At 40.6% G+C, this 14,955-nt stretch overlaps 1 protein-coding gene across 11 annotated transcripts in view; it reads right to left on the bottom strand.

Annotated features, from left to right (window-relative positions):
- The window catches only part of mark1 (MAP/microtubule affinity-regulating kinase 1), a 172,674-nt gene that overhangs the window by 76,544 nt on the left and 81,175 nt on the right, over window positions 1-14,955 (bottom strand). Inside the window, exon 4 of one of the 11 annotated variants that reach the window (XM_048600847.1) lies at window positions 7,777-7,965. The exons of the other annotated variants lie outside the window; for them this stretch is intronic. Within the exon in view, the coding sequence (XP_048456804.1) occupies window positions 7,885-7,965 (81 nt within the window). The 3' untranslated portion in view covers window positions 7,777-7,884. Of the gene's footprint in view, window positions 1-7,776; window positions 7,966-14,955 lie in introns of those variants that run through there. 11 annotated transcript variants of the gene reach the window in all.

The raw sequence follows: 14,955 nt of genomic DNA, 5'->3' as shown, positions 1-14,955 counted from the left end.
GGGGGAGTTGAAATGGTTCGCGACTGGGAGGTGCAGTTGTTTAGTGCGAACCGAGCGTAGGTGTTCCGCAAAGCGGTCCCCAAGCCTCCGCTTGGTTTCCCCGATGTAGAGGAGGCCACAATGGGAACAGTAGATACAGTATACCACATTAGCAGATGTGCAGGTGAACATCTGCTTGATGTGGAAAATCTTCTTGGGGCCTGGGATGGGGGTGAGGGGTGAGGTGTAGGGGCAGGTGTAGCACTTCCTGCGGTTGCAAGGAAAAGTGAAATATTATTTCATTCTACATAAGTTGACAGAATATTTTAAGCACATATAAACATCTTCCTTTTTTTAAAAAAGGAAAGCAAACTAGAAAGTATACTGAGAGCTAAGCAACCTTGTCATCCAAAGTGACCTTGTACAATAATGTTTGATAACCTGGCCTATTAATCACTGATAACAAAACAATGATGCAGTGACCATTCACATACAATAGCAGCAACGTCAGCTTATACTCTGACTTTAAAACAAAGAACATCCCATCAAGCTTGACCAATAAGAGATTTGGAATTGGAAAAGAAAGTCAGCAGTGAGCAAAAGCTCTGATGGACTTGAGAAGGCTTTTAAAGGATTGGCTTTGTTTTCAATTTTAAAGGCCTGAAGTCATTTATGGGATTTAGACGTATCAAAAAGGATGAGAACGGAGATTTCACAATCATACCCACATAGGAACTAATTTATACCATTAGTGAAGGCTATTTCAGTAATGCAGCTGCGTGGAGACCCAAGTTGACAATTCAAACATGAGTTGCACGATAGATGGACATAGATTTGAAAAGCAAAAACATGTACACAGACACTGGAAAGGTAAGGGAGGTTGGAGGTGCTGCAGTTGGGTGTCAGGACAAAGCAGAAACAATGGCTTTACTTGTGGAAGAAAGGTAAAAAGTTGCCATGGTCTTACCAGACATAGAGCTGTTCTCTCATTAGAGAGATACAACTGGTGGAGGCTTAACCTGGGGGCTGCCTCAGGCATGGGGAGAGGTTGAAAAGGTGAGCCGTTCACGGCAACCTCACCCAGTGTGGAAACCAAACCAACTCTGCTGGTGACACACTGCATCACAAACCAGCCATCCAGCCAACTGCACTAACTGGGCCCCACCCCCACCTTAGAAACTAAAACTAAGGCCATAAGATACAAGCATAACATAGAGCAAGTCGGGGAATTCCACAGTGACTTTCTTGCTGTTCCTTTAAGGAGATTCAGTTGGAGATGCTCCATAATGAGTATGCACTGCAGTTAAGGATTCCTAACACTGGATGTCTGAAGATAACTAAATATTTGTCTGCGTAAGACTGTCTACTTAAATTTGTGTCTAAACATACCCCAAGATTTACATTTTGAATTGTAATAAAAGATTTGCCAAGAGGTCCATGGTTTCAAGAGCTGCACGGCAATATTTATTCAATACAAGCTTAACTCAAAATATTACTAAAGAGGCTACTTTAATAATTATGCAAATGTTGGCTTCAATACAGAGACAGAATAGAAGATGTTTACAATAATTTATCACAATTCTGAAAAAAAATCATAGCTCATGAACAAGGAGTGCCAGATTCAAAACTATACAAAATATTTTCATTAGCCTGGCTTGGAATGGGGATGCAAATACAAGAGACTGAGAGGGATATCTTTTTTTTGAAAGCGAGGAAGGGAGAGTAGAGAGACAGAAGGAAAGAAAGGGAAGACAAATAAAACAAGGTACGGAAGACAAAAGAGATGAAACGACTAAATTAGATTCTCAAAAACAGCTTACAAACAATTATAACTACCGAGTCATATTAGAACTAATACGGATGAATAAGGAAGAACCGCGAAACAAACAGGTGAGACGGTGGAAAAAAATTTGTTGAAAACTTAAAGATGTAGAGAGGCTTCTCTGGTTCCTTAGCTCTCAGGCACCGTGAACCCATACAGACAAACAGGAGCCTAGATTCAAAACCTGGTCTTTGCTGATTAAACTGATCTCAGGCAGGATGGCAGCATGGGGACCACTATTGGCTTCAGGCTCCTATGTTTTCATTCCTGCTTCTAATCGTAGAATTAATGGCAGTGTATGGCCTGAAGTAAAACAGAAATCCAGTAATTCCTGTTGAGTCTCCATGTCATGTTTTGGGATTTTTAAAAATAATATTTTGGTTCACAGAAAGGATTTTGAGATCAAATGACAGTGCAAAACACAATGCTATTTTTAAATACCCACAGGATGCAGGTGTAATAGGTAAGTATCAATGCTGCACTGTCTAGCTTTTGAAATAATACAATGAAGATCAACTATCCGATCTCAGACAAATCAGCCAGAATGGTGCAATTCATGAGAACTAAGTAGCTGTTTGCTTTATTCAGTTTAGCTCTAAAGAAGGGGCTCTGTGGCACAGTGGTGGTGACCCTACCCCTGGACCAAGAGACCTGTGTTCAAGTCCCCCTTGTCCCTGAGGCGTGTAATAACATCTCTGAACAGGTTGATTAGGAAAAATAGTGGAAATAATATATTAGCTCAGCTCAAAAGGTGGTCCTATGTGGTCCATCCCTCATTACACAACTATAGAATTAAATATTGAAACCTTTTGACGCATTGCTGAACTCAAGAAACTTATGGTGTTGGCCAGAAGCACTGTACTGGAGACAGCATCTGAGACAGACCTGAAAGTTTCAATTTCCCAAGTGAAAAACAGACACTTCAGCAATATGTTGGCTGAATGAGATCGGCAGGAGAGAGAGTTTAGATTTATCTAGCACCTTACATGAACTCAGCTCATGTTAACATGTCTTCCGGCCCATAAGTCATTTTTGAATTTGAAGTGCAGTCACCCTTATAATATAGGAAACACAGCAGCCAATTTCCTGCAAATAATGCAGTAATTAATCAGACAAACTGTTTTAGCAACGTTTGTTCTGGCATAAATGTCAAAGTAGGGCAAAGTCTGCACTCAAGTCTCCGAGCTTGAGCCGAGGTCTGCTTGACTCAGAGGTGAGAGCCAACCACTGAACCTTAGCAGTTTGCCTAAAGTGAAGGGTAGCAGGAAATAGGGAGGACAAGATGCAGCCGATCAAAAGTGGGCAAGAAAAAGGAATAAAATGCAGTGGCTGTAAGTAATGAAAATGATGTCAATGCCCTTTCTAGTATCTGGTAGGGCAATAAATTCTTCAAATTGATGGTGCAACAGTCATTAAAACCTGCAGTGCTTGACAATTCGTAAGGCAAAAGGACGAGATGGAGTGCATCCAAGAATAGCTAATTAAATTAGGGTGCAAGTAGGGGAGAAGTGTTGAAGGTTTACATAGCTTATTAAATAGAAAGCCAATAACAGAAGATTACAAACAGTCTAACAATTATAGACTTATTAATTTGACAACTCTATTTAAAAAAAAAATTGGAAGCTATAAAAGGGCAAGCAATTCAACACATCTGACAAGAATAAGGGGAGCAATTTCCAGCCAATGCAGGCTGCTTATGTGCAAAGTTAAGCAAATTCTTCAAGGCCATAAAATTGTCTGATAGATACAAGATAATGGACTTGTACCTCCAGTTTCAGAAAACAGAAATGAGGAAAATGCTGCTTGAGTTATAAACACTTGAGGGAAAATAGTGAATTACTTTTGCGAATTTGGTGAAATTATTTCAAATTAATAAGAATTAAATGGAAACAATTAATAAACCATTATATCAAATGGTTAGAATTCTACATCTTCCGAACCTGCATCTCTCATTTGTCCATTATACGGCATCTTATAATAGCAGCAAGGCTGAAAATGTTGTCTCAGAAACGCACCTTTACTCTCTCGCTGCTTGATGCTTTAAGACATGGGCTATCACTAACCAAATATTCAGCTCAAAAAATCGTGAGCTCTGATTCTGAGTGCAGTCGGTTCAGGTGCCATGTCAGCTGCACTATCAGATGCTCGGTTATTCAAAGGACACATTTGAACTTTCAATCACATATGGAAAATCCCATGGTACTACGTGAAGCACAACAGGAATGTCATTTCAATGCCCTGGTCAACAGTTTTTTCTTATTAGAAAAAAAAATCATTGGCAGGACATGGGTTTCTTTGGCTGATCCCCACTTGCCCTTAAGAAGATGAGCTGCCCTTTTGTTCTGGCACCCCCACACCGTTGTTAGGGAGGAAGTTGTAGGTTTTTATCTCAGCGACCCTGAAGGAAGAGTGATAGATTTCCAAGTCAGGATGGTAAGTGGCTTGGAGGGGCACCTTGCAGCTGGTGGTGATGTTATGTATCTGCTGCTCATCCTTCTGTAAAGAAGTGGTCATGGGTTTGGACATGACCTGGGAATAAACAAGCTTCTTTTGTTCATTTATTTGCACTCACAGTATGTGGCGGCAGTGGGTGAATCCACCCTAAAGTCCCCAAATGGCCAAGGAAATTTCACTCATACGGGGAGCTAATGGAGAAAGGTTATCCCCTTAAAGGGAATGGTAGGAAATGATGAGACACTGCTCCTCCAATCACAGGCTGGTTTTCTCCTGAGCTCAGAACGCCTCTGGCTGTGGTAGGGGGCCTTCTGCGGGATTTGGAAATTCGGTCGGTTGGGAAGGTGCCAGAGCAGCATGCGGATGAGGAGGCAGCTACAAGGAGGTTTGAGGAGGGAGAAGGTGGTGGTGAAAGGGAGCAGCAGCAGGAATCTGCAAGATGGGCATGGGGGGGGGAGGGGGGGCACAGTGGTGAAAGGAGGAGACTGTTAGGAGATGGGGGAGGAAAAAGAGGTAAAGAGGCTGGAAGAGAGCTGTGAAAGTGAAGATGGAAGCAAGAGGGATGGGGAACGGGGAAATAAAGGGGGGGGATGAGTTGACAGAGATCAAGAGAGAGTGCAATCAAGGGAGAGAATGGGGAGGGGGAGACTTTTGTCCTGCGGCTGCTCTTTTTTGATAAAAAAAAGATTTTCACAAGCATACAAGCTTCATGTCTCTCTTCATCTTACCCTATTAGCATATCCTTCTATTCATTTCTGCTCTGTGTTCATCACTTTTTCCACCTTTTTGTCTTTTTGACAAGGGCCCAATGCAAAGTATAAAAAAAATTCCAATACTTTTTCATCAGTAAAGTGATGGAAGGTGTCATCAACAGCGCTATCAAGCAGCGCCTGCTCAGCAATAACCTGCTCTGTGACGCCCAGTTTGGGTTCCACCTGAACCGCTCAGCTCCTGACTTCATTACAGCCTCAAAAGATGGACAAAAAGAGCTGAATTCCAGAGGTGAGGTGAGAGTCACAGCCCTTGATATCAAAGCCACATTTGACCGAGTGTGGCAGCAAGGAGCCCTAGAAAAGTGGAATCATTGGGTATCAGGGGCAAACTCTCTGGTGGTTGGTCTCACTCATGATACATAGGAAGATGGCTGTGCTTGTTGTCATCTCAGCTCCAGGACATCTCTGCAGGAGTTCCTCTGGGCAATGTCCCAGGCCCAACCACCTTCAACTGCTTCGTCAATGATTTTCCCTCCATAAGATCAGTACTGGGGATGTCCACTGATGATTGCACAATGTTCAGTGTCATTCACAAAGCCTCAGGTACTGAAGCAGTACATGTGCAAATTCAACAAGATCTGGACAATATCCAGGCTTGGGCTGAAAAGCAGCAAATAAACATTCATGCTACACAAATGCCAGGAAATGATCGTCTCCAATAAGAGACAATCTATCCACTTCCCCTGTCATTCAATGGTTTTGCTATCACTGAATCACTTACTAACAACATCCTGGGGGTTACCATTACAGTCAGAGTCATACAGCATGGAAACAGACCCTTCAGTCTAACTTATCCATGCCGACCAGGTTTCCCAACCTAAACTATTCTCATTTGTTTGTGTTTGGCCCACATCCCTCTAACCTTTCCTATTCATGTATCTGTTCAAATGTCTTTTAAGAGTTGTAACTGTACCTGCACCTACCACTTCCTCTGGCAGTTCATTCCATATATGCACCACGCTCTGTATAAAAACACTGCCCCTCAGCTCCCTTTTAAATCTTTTCCCTCTCACCTTAAACCTATGCCCTCTTGTTCGGACTCCTCCACTTTAGGAAAAATACCTTGGCTATTCACCTTTTCTGAGCCTCACATAATCAGCCTGTTCAGAGATGTTTTTACACATTTCTGTTGCAGGTGAGACTCAGTGCAGGGACACTACCACTGTGCTACAAGAACATCCACTTGATTGGCACCACATCTACAATCACCCCCTCCCTCTACCATTGTAGTGTGCCGACAGATGTACTACAGAAATTCACTACTAATTCTTAGATAGCACCTTCCAAACTCATGACCATCTCCATCTAGAAGGCCAAGGGCAGTAGACACATGGGAACACCACCACCTGCAAGTTCCCCTTCAAGCCACTCACCATCCATATTTGGAAATATATAACCATTTCTTCAGTGTCGCTGGGTTTAAAATCCTGGAATTTTCTTCCTTATGGTATTGTGGGTCCACCTCCAGCACATGGACTGTGGTGGTTCATGGTGACAGCTCACCACCACCTTCTCAAGGGCAACTAAGGATGGACAATAGGTGGTAGCCCAGTCAGTAATGTCCGCATCCCATAGTGAATAAAAGAAGATGGGAGTATTTTTCAGGTTGAAGGAAGGTATGTACTGGGGTTCCTCAGAGGCCAGTATTGGGACCTGCTTTTCCTGTTATATATAAAAATGACCTAGATCAAGGTGTGAAAAGGACAATTTCAATGTTTGTTGACGATACAAAACTTGGGAGAACCGCAAACTGGGAGAAAGACAGTGTAGTCATTCAAAATGGCATTGACAAACTTGGTAGAGTGGAGTAATAGGTGGCAGATGAAGTTCAATGTGATTAAGTGCAAATTGATGCACTTCAGGATAAAGAACATGGTGAGATGGTATAAAATGAAGGACAGTACTTTTAACAATATGCAGGAGCAGAGAGACCTGGGAGTTTAAGTATTTATAGATGGCAGGATAAGTAGAGAGAGCTGTTTATAAAGCATACAGTATTCTAGTTTCATGAACAGAGGGATAGAGTACAAGTACAGGGAGATTATGATGAACTTATATGGGATAATGATTAAGCCTTAGTTGGGGTATGATGGACAGTCACAGTGCCACATGATAGGACGGATGTGAATGTATTGCAGAAAGTACAGAAGAGGTTCACAAAATGCGATGAGGACCATCAGTTGAGGATAGATCGGAGCTCTTTTCCTTGGAGAGGAGAAGGCTGAGGGGAGACTTCATAGAAGTGTTCAAAATCATGAGGCATCGTGGCAGAGCCGATAGGAACGAACAGTTCTTGCTCAGACAAGGATTGAGAACTAGAGGACACAGTATTAAATTTTCTTTTAATAAAAGATTCAAACTGTGAAGTGGGGAAAGAAAAAACTTTCCCACAGCTGGCGGTTTCATGGCCTTGGGGGTATGATGGAGGCAAGTTCAATTTAAACTTTCTAGAAAGCAATCATGATTATTTAAGTCGAAACAATGTACAGGGTTAAGGGAAAAGACTGAAGATTGGCTTTAAGTCAAATTTTCAGGGCCGGTGTTTGATAAAGAATACAAAAACTCTAACTTCCATTTTCAATATTATAAAATCACCAGCAACCAGTTTATTTTACAACAGCATTACAGTAATCATTCTCCTTATAAATTGGCATAGTTTTCAGTTGGTACTCAAGCATTTCCCACTTTGTATCTCATTGGTATGTCATTAAAATCCCATATGCCTCTTGTTTCTCAGCTTTTGAGTCCACGTTTTGGTTGCTTCATTTACTGATAAAAATCTTCACCGTATGTCTCTCTTTGCAGCACAGTGATGCCTAGAATATGGGTTTAGTTCCACACCAGCTCAGGTCACCATTAAGGTCCCATCTTCTCAAACTTGATCCCCACCTGAGGCAAGCTGATCTTCAGGTTGACCTCACCACCAGACGTCTCACTCTAATGAAAGAGCAAACCTATGATCCTCTGGGGCCTCAGCGACTTTACCTTTTATTACCATGTATCATCTCTGAGGCTGGCCAAAATAAATGGCCTTATCTCCTAATAAACTACAATGAATTACACACAGTAAACTTGGATTATATTAAACACATATACAGTGAAGGTGGCATTTGGCATGCTTTAAGTATAGGAGTTGGGAGATGATGCGCCTGTATAGGACATTGGTTTGGCCACTTTTGGAGTATTGCGTGCAATTCTGGTCTCCCTGCTATAGGAAAAGTGTTGTGAAACTAGAAAGGGTTCAGAAAAGGTTTACAACAATGTTGCCAGGGTTGGAGGGTTTGAGCTACAGAGAGAGGCTGACTAGGCTGGGGCTACTTTCCCTGGATGTCAGTGGCCAAGGGGTGACCTCGTAGAGGTTTGTAAAATCATGACGGGCATGGATAGGGTAAATAGGGAAGGTCTTTTCCCTGGGGTGAGGTGTCCAAAACTAGACAGCATAGGGTTAAGGTGAGAGGCGAAAGTCTTAAGAGACCCAAGGTGCGAGTTTTTCATGCAGAGGATAGTGCATGTATGGAATCAGCTGCTGGAGGAAGTGGTGGAGGCTGGTACAATTACAATATTTAAAAGGCGTCTGGACGGGTATAGAGGGATATGGGCCAAATGCTGGCAAATGGGTCTAGGTTTATCTAGGATATCTGGTTGGCATGGACGGGTTGGGCCGATGGGTCTGTTTCTGTGATGTATATCTCTATGACTCTGACATATTCGCTCAGTGAACTCACTAAGCATCAGTCATTTAGGTGTGAACAACAAATGTTAACTCAGTACAAGTAGAACAACATCTTAAACATACAATTGATAATAGAGGAACATTTGGAAAAGCAGTAGAGAAATGGATATTTGGAAGCAGACAAGTTTCAGAAAAGCCAAGAACGAATCTCACCCCACTGTCTCAACCTAGAAACGACATTGTTGTTTATAATAAAAACAGGTATTGAATAACAAACACAATTGGGATTTTAATTTTAAAAATTCCAGTTAAAAAGAAATGAGTTGCAAATAGTTGATTCATATTAGAGGATCAGTGAATAAATTTTGAGAGGCACCTCATGATCTACCGCCACAATTCACTTTTGGCACAAAAGGCTCCAACATGAAGATCCACTGCATTTTTACAAATGATTGATGTCTGTGTCATATGCCTGGTGCAACATTCCACTGCAGTAATCACGCAATCGTATTTCATGCCAAATTTAATCTGGCTCCCAGGAGGAGATCCAAATAATTTGCCAAATGTATACCATTGAAATAAAGCTGCAGTGTTTATGTCTAATGTGTTCATTTTAATAGACACTTTTTAAAAAAAACTAATTATTGCAGAGCAAAGATGTTGGATTTCCCTCACTCCGTAACCACAAAATGCCAGAATACTGCCTTTTGCAGAAGTGTAGTTGTGACATAGCTCCTGATGAAACAACACACTTTTACTGATCACAACTGTGTATTTCAGCTTCCCCAATGTCCAGTCTCAATTCTGTCACTTCACACTATCCAAACTTCCTTCATTCAGGTAATTTCAAGCTCATGTAGGACAACATTTTGAAGTAACATTGCAATCACTAAATGTTTGATATCGGAAAGAAAATCACCAAAATGCATGAATTTTTTCATCTGATATGCAGAGTTAAACATTAATCTCACTTTTTCCTTTCACAACAGCATTAGACGTATTGTAATGGCAGCCAGCTATGGCAAATATATGGTTGATACTGTTGGATTGTACACGGGGCAAGATAAAATCACTTTAATTGTATGGATGTTAAGAGTTTTTGAAACGATGTTTCGAACAGTAATAGTTTTGGCAGCGAGCTGACAGCCTGTCATAGGAGGTGGTCTCAAGGTTCACCAAGAACATCAGAATGATACTTATACACCAAAACTAACTATCCTTTAAATATAAAATGTCTTCTGTTTAGTAAAATGATCCATCATTGAAAGCAACCAAAGTACTCTGCCACAAACAGGAATTGGTCCCAAGAGCTGTCCTTCGTTCTTCACATTGGCCTGGTTTCTGTGCACTTTATTTTATTTAAGCTGCTGAACAGAACACTACATTCAACTAAGGCATCCCACTTCTGTAAGAGCAGAACAGAAACCAATCTCATGTGGCTTGGCTAGCTGATCAGATTAGCAGCCAGTCATGAAATAACACTAATGGTTACCTTGGAGATCCTCCTTAGCAGTTGGAGGAGAATAAGTTGTTTTGTGTAAAAGGATGTTGGAAGAAAACATAACTTTTAGCTACTAAATGTACATTCATTTTTATATGTACCATAGATTTTTCCAGAACTAGGATTATCCAAAAGTAATTGGAATTTAATTGCATTTTGCAATGACGTTGTAAAAATTCTAAAGTCTTAACTGCAAAGGCAGCAAGCCATGAAATCTAGTCTAACCAACCACCCTTTTCTGAACCTCATTGAATTTTAAAAAATCAACAAGACAAGAAAAGTCAAAAGACAGGCTTTTCAGATTGCAGAAATCAATCTATGCAGTCAGGATGAACATGTCTATAGAATTTAATGGCTGCTCCTCTATGTTGCCTTGCTTTTCTGTTCCTAGCTACAGTCCTGGTAGCACTAGACCAGAGAAATGAATAAGACCAATTTGTTTTAGTGTTCAGTGTCAACGTTGGTATGGTTCGTTACCTCAACCAAGGTAACTACATTTGTTACTGCTGAAAATGCACTTCTGGAAATCACTAATGCATTGGCTGGTGACTGAAATGATCTAGTCCCCCAACAGTTGAATCAAGAGGTTGCACAAAATGCCTTCCCTCCATTCAAGAAACCAACGTGGTGTGTAGCTTGCTCAAATGGTGCAGTTGTAGTGCAAATGTCTTTTAAATTTCTCTGACCATGGTAAATTTATTTAAGAACTTGTAGGTCAACAAGCGCCTTAATTCTGAGATTCTCGATATTTTGTTTTGGCCTAGATGAATTCCTCAACATATGGATCCATCATATGGAGTTCATATTGATTTGTGATCAGATTTAAAACTGAACAGCAACACTGAAACAATGTTAAACTGCAAATGGTGTCATGGAAATGTTAGTGCATTTGTTGGGCTGTGGTAACTGGAAAGAATTGGCTGCTGATCAATAGAGTTTTAAGGAACAATTTTTCAGTATCCTTTTTGCCACATTCGTCAGCATACACACAGATGTCTGCGTTCAATTACACAATGTTAGCTTAAATAAAAATCAGTGAACTGGTACTTATATTTTAAAAGAACAACCTGCAAAATTTTTAAAAGGAAACTTGTATCTAGCTACAAAAACAGATGTAAAAACCAAAAGATCTGCAGATGCTGTAAATCAGGAACAAAAACAGAAGCTGCTGGAAAAGCTCAGCAGGTCTGGCATCTGTGGAGAAAAAGTCAAAGTTAACATTTTGGGTCCAGCGACCCTTCTTCAGAACTGATGGTAGCTGGGAAAACGTTGGCTTATATACAGAAAATAGGGAAGGGGAAATGGGCTAAGGAGTAAACAATAGGATAGAGTGCATTGATTTCAAATGTTTTTTTTAAAAACTTAACAACTGGTTTTCAGTCTTGACATTCAAACTTCAACTTTCTAAGTATTCCTTATAATAATGTATTTATTCTCCCCTTGGGCTTGAATAGGGATTCCAAAACTGAGAGCGTGAACCCCGCATGGTATCAAGGATGAGCAATTAGAATTTCAGACTCCACCCACCCCCCACCCCTTCCCCAAAGACAGCAGTGACCACTTAATAGAACTCTTGCAATGGGTCACTTTGACAGATGTACTGAGGGGGTGAGTGTATGTCTCAAGGTTCAGAAGATGGAAGGTAGGCAAGTGGGAAGGAAGTGTCACATAGGAAGTCTGGAGAGTCAGGAAGGGAAACAGAGAGCAGGAGGGTGAATAAGCTTACCAGTGACTCAAGACAGGCAAGTGAGCCAGAGATGGGAAACAATTAGCAGGAGATAAACTGAAAGAGCCAGTTATTGAGAACTTTTTTGTATCAGTCAGGTTCAAGACAGGTTTTCAAATTCATAAAATTACAAGCCAGGAATGTAACCACCCTTTGTTAACACTTTCTTCTGGGAAAGGGACTTTCATTTCACGTCTAGCACGTTGTATTTTAGGAACATATTAGGAGTGCTACTTGATACAAACCAAAACTTGGTTGGATCACCCTGGGCATAACATGTACAAATGTGCTTCAACACCTGCATTTAATTGTACCAATATAGCTTTCAGAAGGACTGCATTGTGATGAATCTATAATTATACTTTTAAATTCAACATTTGGCCAAATTAAACTTTTCCAATAACCAAAGTGGCTCTCAGTATTTTCTGGTGAAAGCCACTAGTTTGATTGATTCCTGTGATGTGGGATCAGGTGGGTATTATTGTAAGCATTCTTCTAGAAATTTTAAGGAGGAAAAGCAAAATTGTTACAGCATCACACTATCAGTTTTGTTACAAATAAGGGAGGGACTTCAACGTCACAGAGAGAGTGCAGGAATTCTGCACTGCTGGGGATCAATCTGGGCAAAGTCCAGAGCAGTTAATCCTCTCATTCCCTGCTCTCACATCTCTCTCACTCTCTCCCCCACTCTCACAACCTTGGCCCCCTGAATCACCAACTCTCAAATCTCTCACCTCTATTAATCCCTCTCTCCCTGGTCCCCCAACTCTCTCACTAATCCCTCGCTCTCAAACTGGGATAACAGCAATTTAACAATATTAAAATGAAGACACTATGAAACACAGACTCGAGTTTCAAACACCCGATGAGCGAGCATACAACTGGCATGGCTGCGCTTAGTAGTTTTTCTAATGCCTTGCTGAAGAGGATTTTAGCTTCCAGCAAGTCATATGAGAAAGCATTAACACAAATACCTTTTGCACACTTGGTGTCATTGGTCTCATTGAAATATTGCAATGTAACGGAAGACAAACAAACACCAAACACACTTTTTCCCTAGTAGCAGAGTCCTTTAATAGCAGAAGAAACCTCCAGAGGATATTAATGTTCAAGCACTCATCTTGGTCACCCTGATGTCATTATGGGTCCAAGGGAAATTATTCAAATTCTTCAACCAAAGGACAAATAGGACAATGGATAAACATTTAGACAAATTAGGAAGGCTGGAGGGAAAACTTCATGTCAAGTTAACAGTAATAGAAAAGGGATCAGCAGGGGATATAACTGGGACATTTAACCAGATATGAGCTCCAAATCATGATTTAGAAACCAATTCTGCTTCAGAGATCCAGCATCATTGTTATAACCGTAAAACGATACAAGACTCTAAACCAGTCCAAGAAATTGGACCTTTCTAAAAGTTACTTCTTAGAATAAGTAAAATCATCTCATTCAGAACTAATATGCATAGCAATAAGGTGATCTCAGCAGAGACACCAATTTTTTTCTCTCTCTGGAAACACACAGAGTGTCCTGGAAACACCAAATTCCCTTTGCTCAGGCTTCCAGTTCAACATTTCTGTCTGTGTCTGCATGTGTCTGTGTCTGTGTCTGCGTCTGCGTGTGCATGTGCGTGTCTGCGTGTGCATGTGCGTGTGCGTGTCTGCGTGTGCGTCTGGTTTTTACTTAGGGTGGCGCTGTTGGACGGACAGCTCTCTTCTTCAGATGGAAGATGGACTTTGAAAGATGGAGCAAGAGCCCTCAGTAGTGCAAGTAGACAGCAGGGTGCTTTCTGCACAGGCTATTGAAAACAATGCACAGATGTCAATTGCCCCATCCTCTGGTATCAATGAATTGTCTTCAAGTATCATGGCTTGTTAACTTTCCTTTCTAATTAACTAATGCATCTTACCAAAACTGCTCCTCCTTAATAAACTTAAACCCTAATATTACTTATGAAGAATCAACTGCCTGTTTTAGCTATGTGTTGGCCCAAAATCTCAAATCTTAGAGTAGGTGTTGCCTCTAAATTTTTAAAAGTTACGGAGTAGTGGGACATGTGGTGTACAAATATTGAGGTCTGAGAAACCTGTAGTAAAAGTAAAGTGGTAACAACAGAAGATTTTATTTTAAACTTTTAGAGACTAGGAGAAGTAGACTGGAACATGTAATGAAGGCAATGAACTGTTAGGATGTGCACTGGATTGTTTTCTAGAGCTAGAATCCAGACCAATATGTTTTAGCTCTGCGAATGGAGCAGGCCATATTGAATTTGATAATGTGTAATGAGTATAACTAGTTAACAAACTGATGGTAAAAGTATATCTTGCAAATCGTGACCATAGTATGATGGAATGATACGATCTCTCAGAAAGAAAAGACAGAATTATAAATCGAGGTTTTAAATTTAAGCAAGGCAACATTTTGAAAGTACGAAAATAAACTGACCACAGTAAACTGGACTGAACTATTAAAAACTGAAAAAGCTGCGAATGCTGTAAATCAGGAACAAAAACAGAACTTACTGGAAAAACTCAGCAGGTCTGGCAGCATCTGTGAAGAAAAAAATCAGAGTTAATGTTTTAGTTCTGAGGAAGGGTCACCGGACCAGAAACGTTAACTCTTTTTTCTTCACAGATGCTGCCAGACCTGCTGAGCTTTTCCAGCAATTTCTGTTTTTGTTGTGGACAGAACTGTTACTGGGTAAAGCTACAAACAATGAGATGTATTCAAACAACAATTTAGCATGACACAACACTAGTCTACACCCTAAATGTCAACTGGCTTCACTTGTCTAGTTAAGCAACCATAGCCAACAAAAGAAGAGACAATATCAATAAATAAAAACTTAATATAGATGCAAGGAAAAGGGGCAATCCAAAAGCTGAAAGAGCTAAAGAAAGTAACAGCGTTATAAATAACGTAATAAAAGTACCAAAAGCAAATGTAAAAATCTTTGAAAGGACATACAAATTAAAAGTAGAAGTTTTTATTGATAAAGAAAGAGGAAGTGAGGCTTGTAATTGG

Source organism: Rhincodon typus, chromosome 9 (genome assembly GCF_021869965.1).
Source record: "Rhincodon typus isolate 14 chromosome 9, sRhiTyp1.1, whole genome shotgun sequence".
Lineage (NCBI taxonomy): Eukaryota > Metazoa > Chordata > Chondrichthyes > Orectolobiformes > Rhincodontidae > Rhincodon > Rhincodon typus.
The sequence above is the reverse complement of the archived record's forward strand: the minus strand, read 5'-3'. Positions and strand labels throughout refer to the sequence as shown.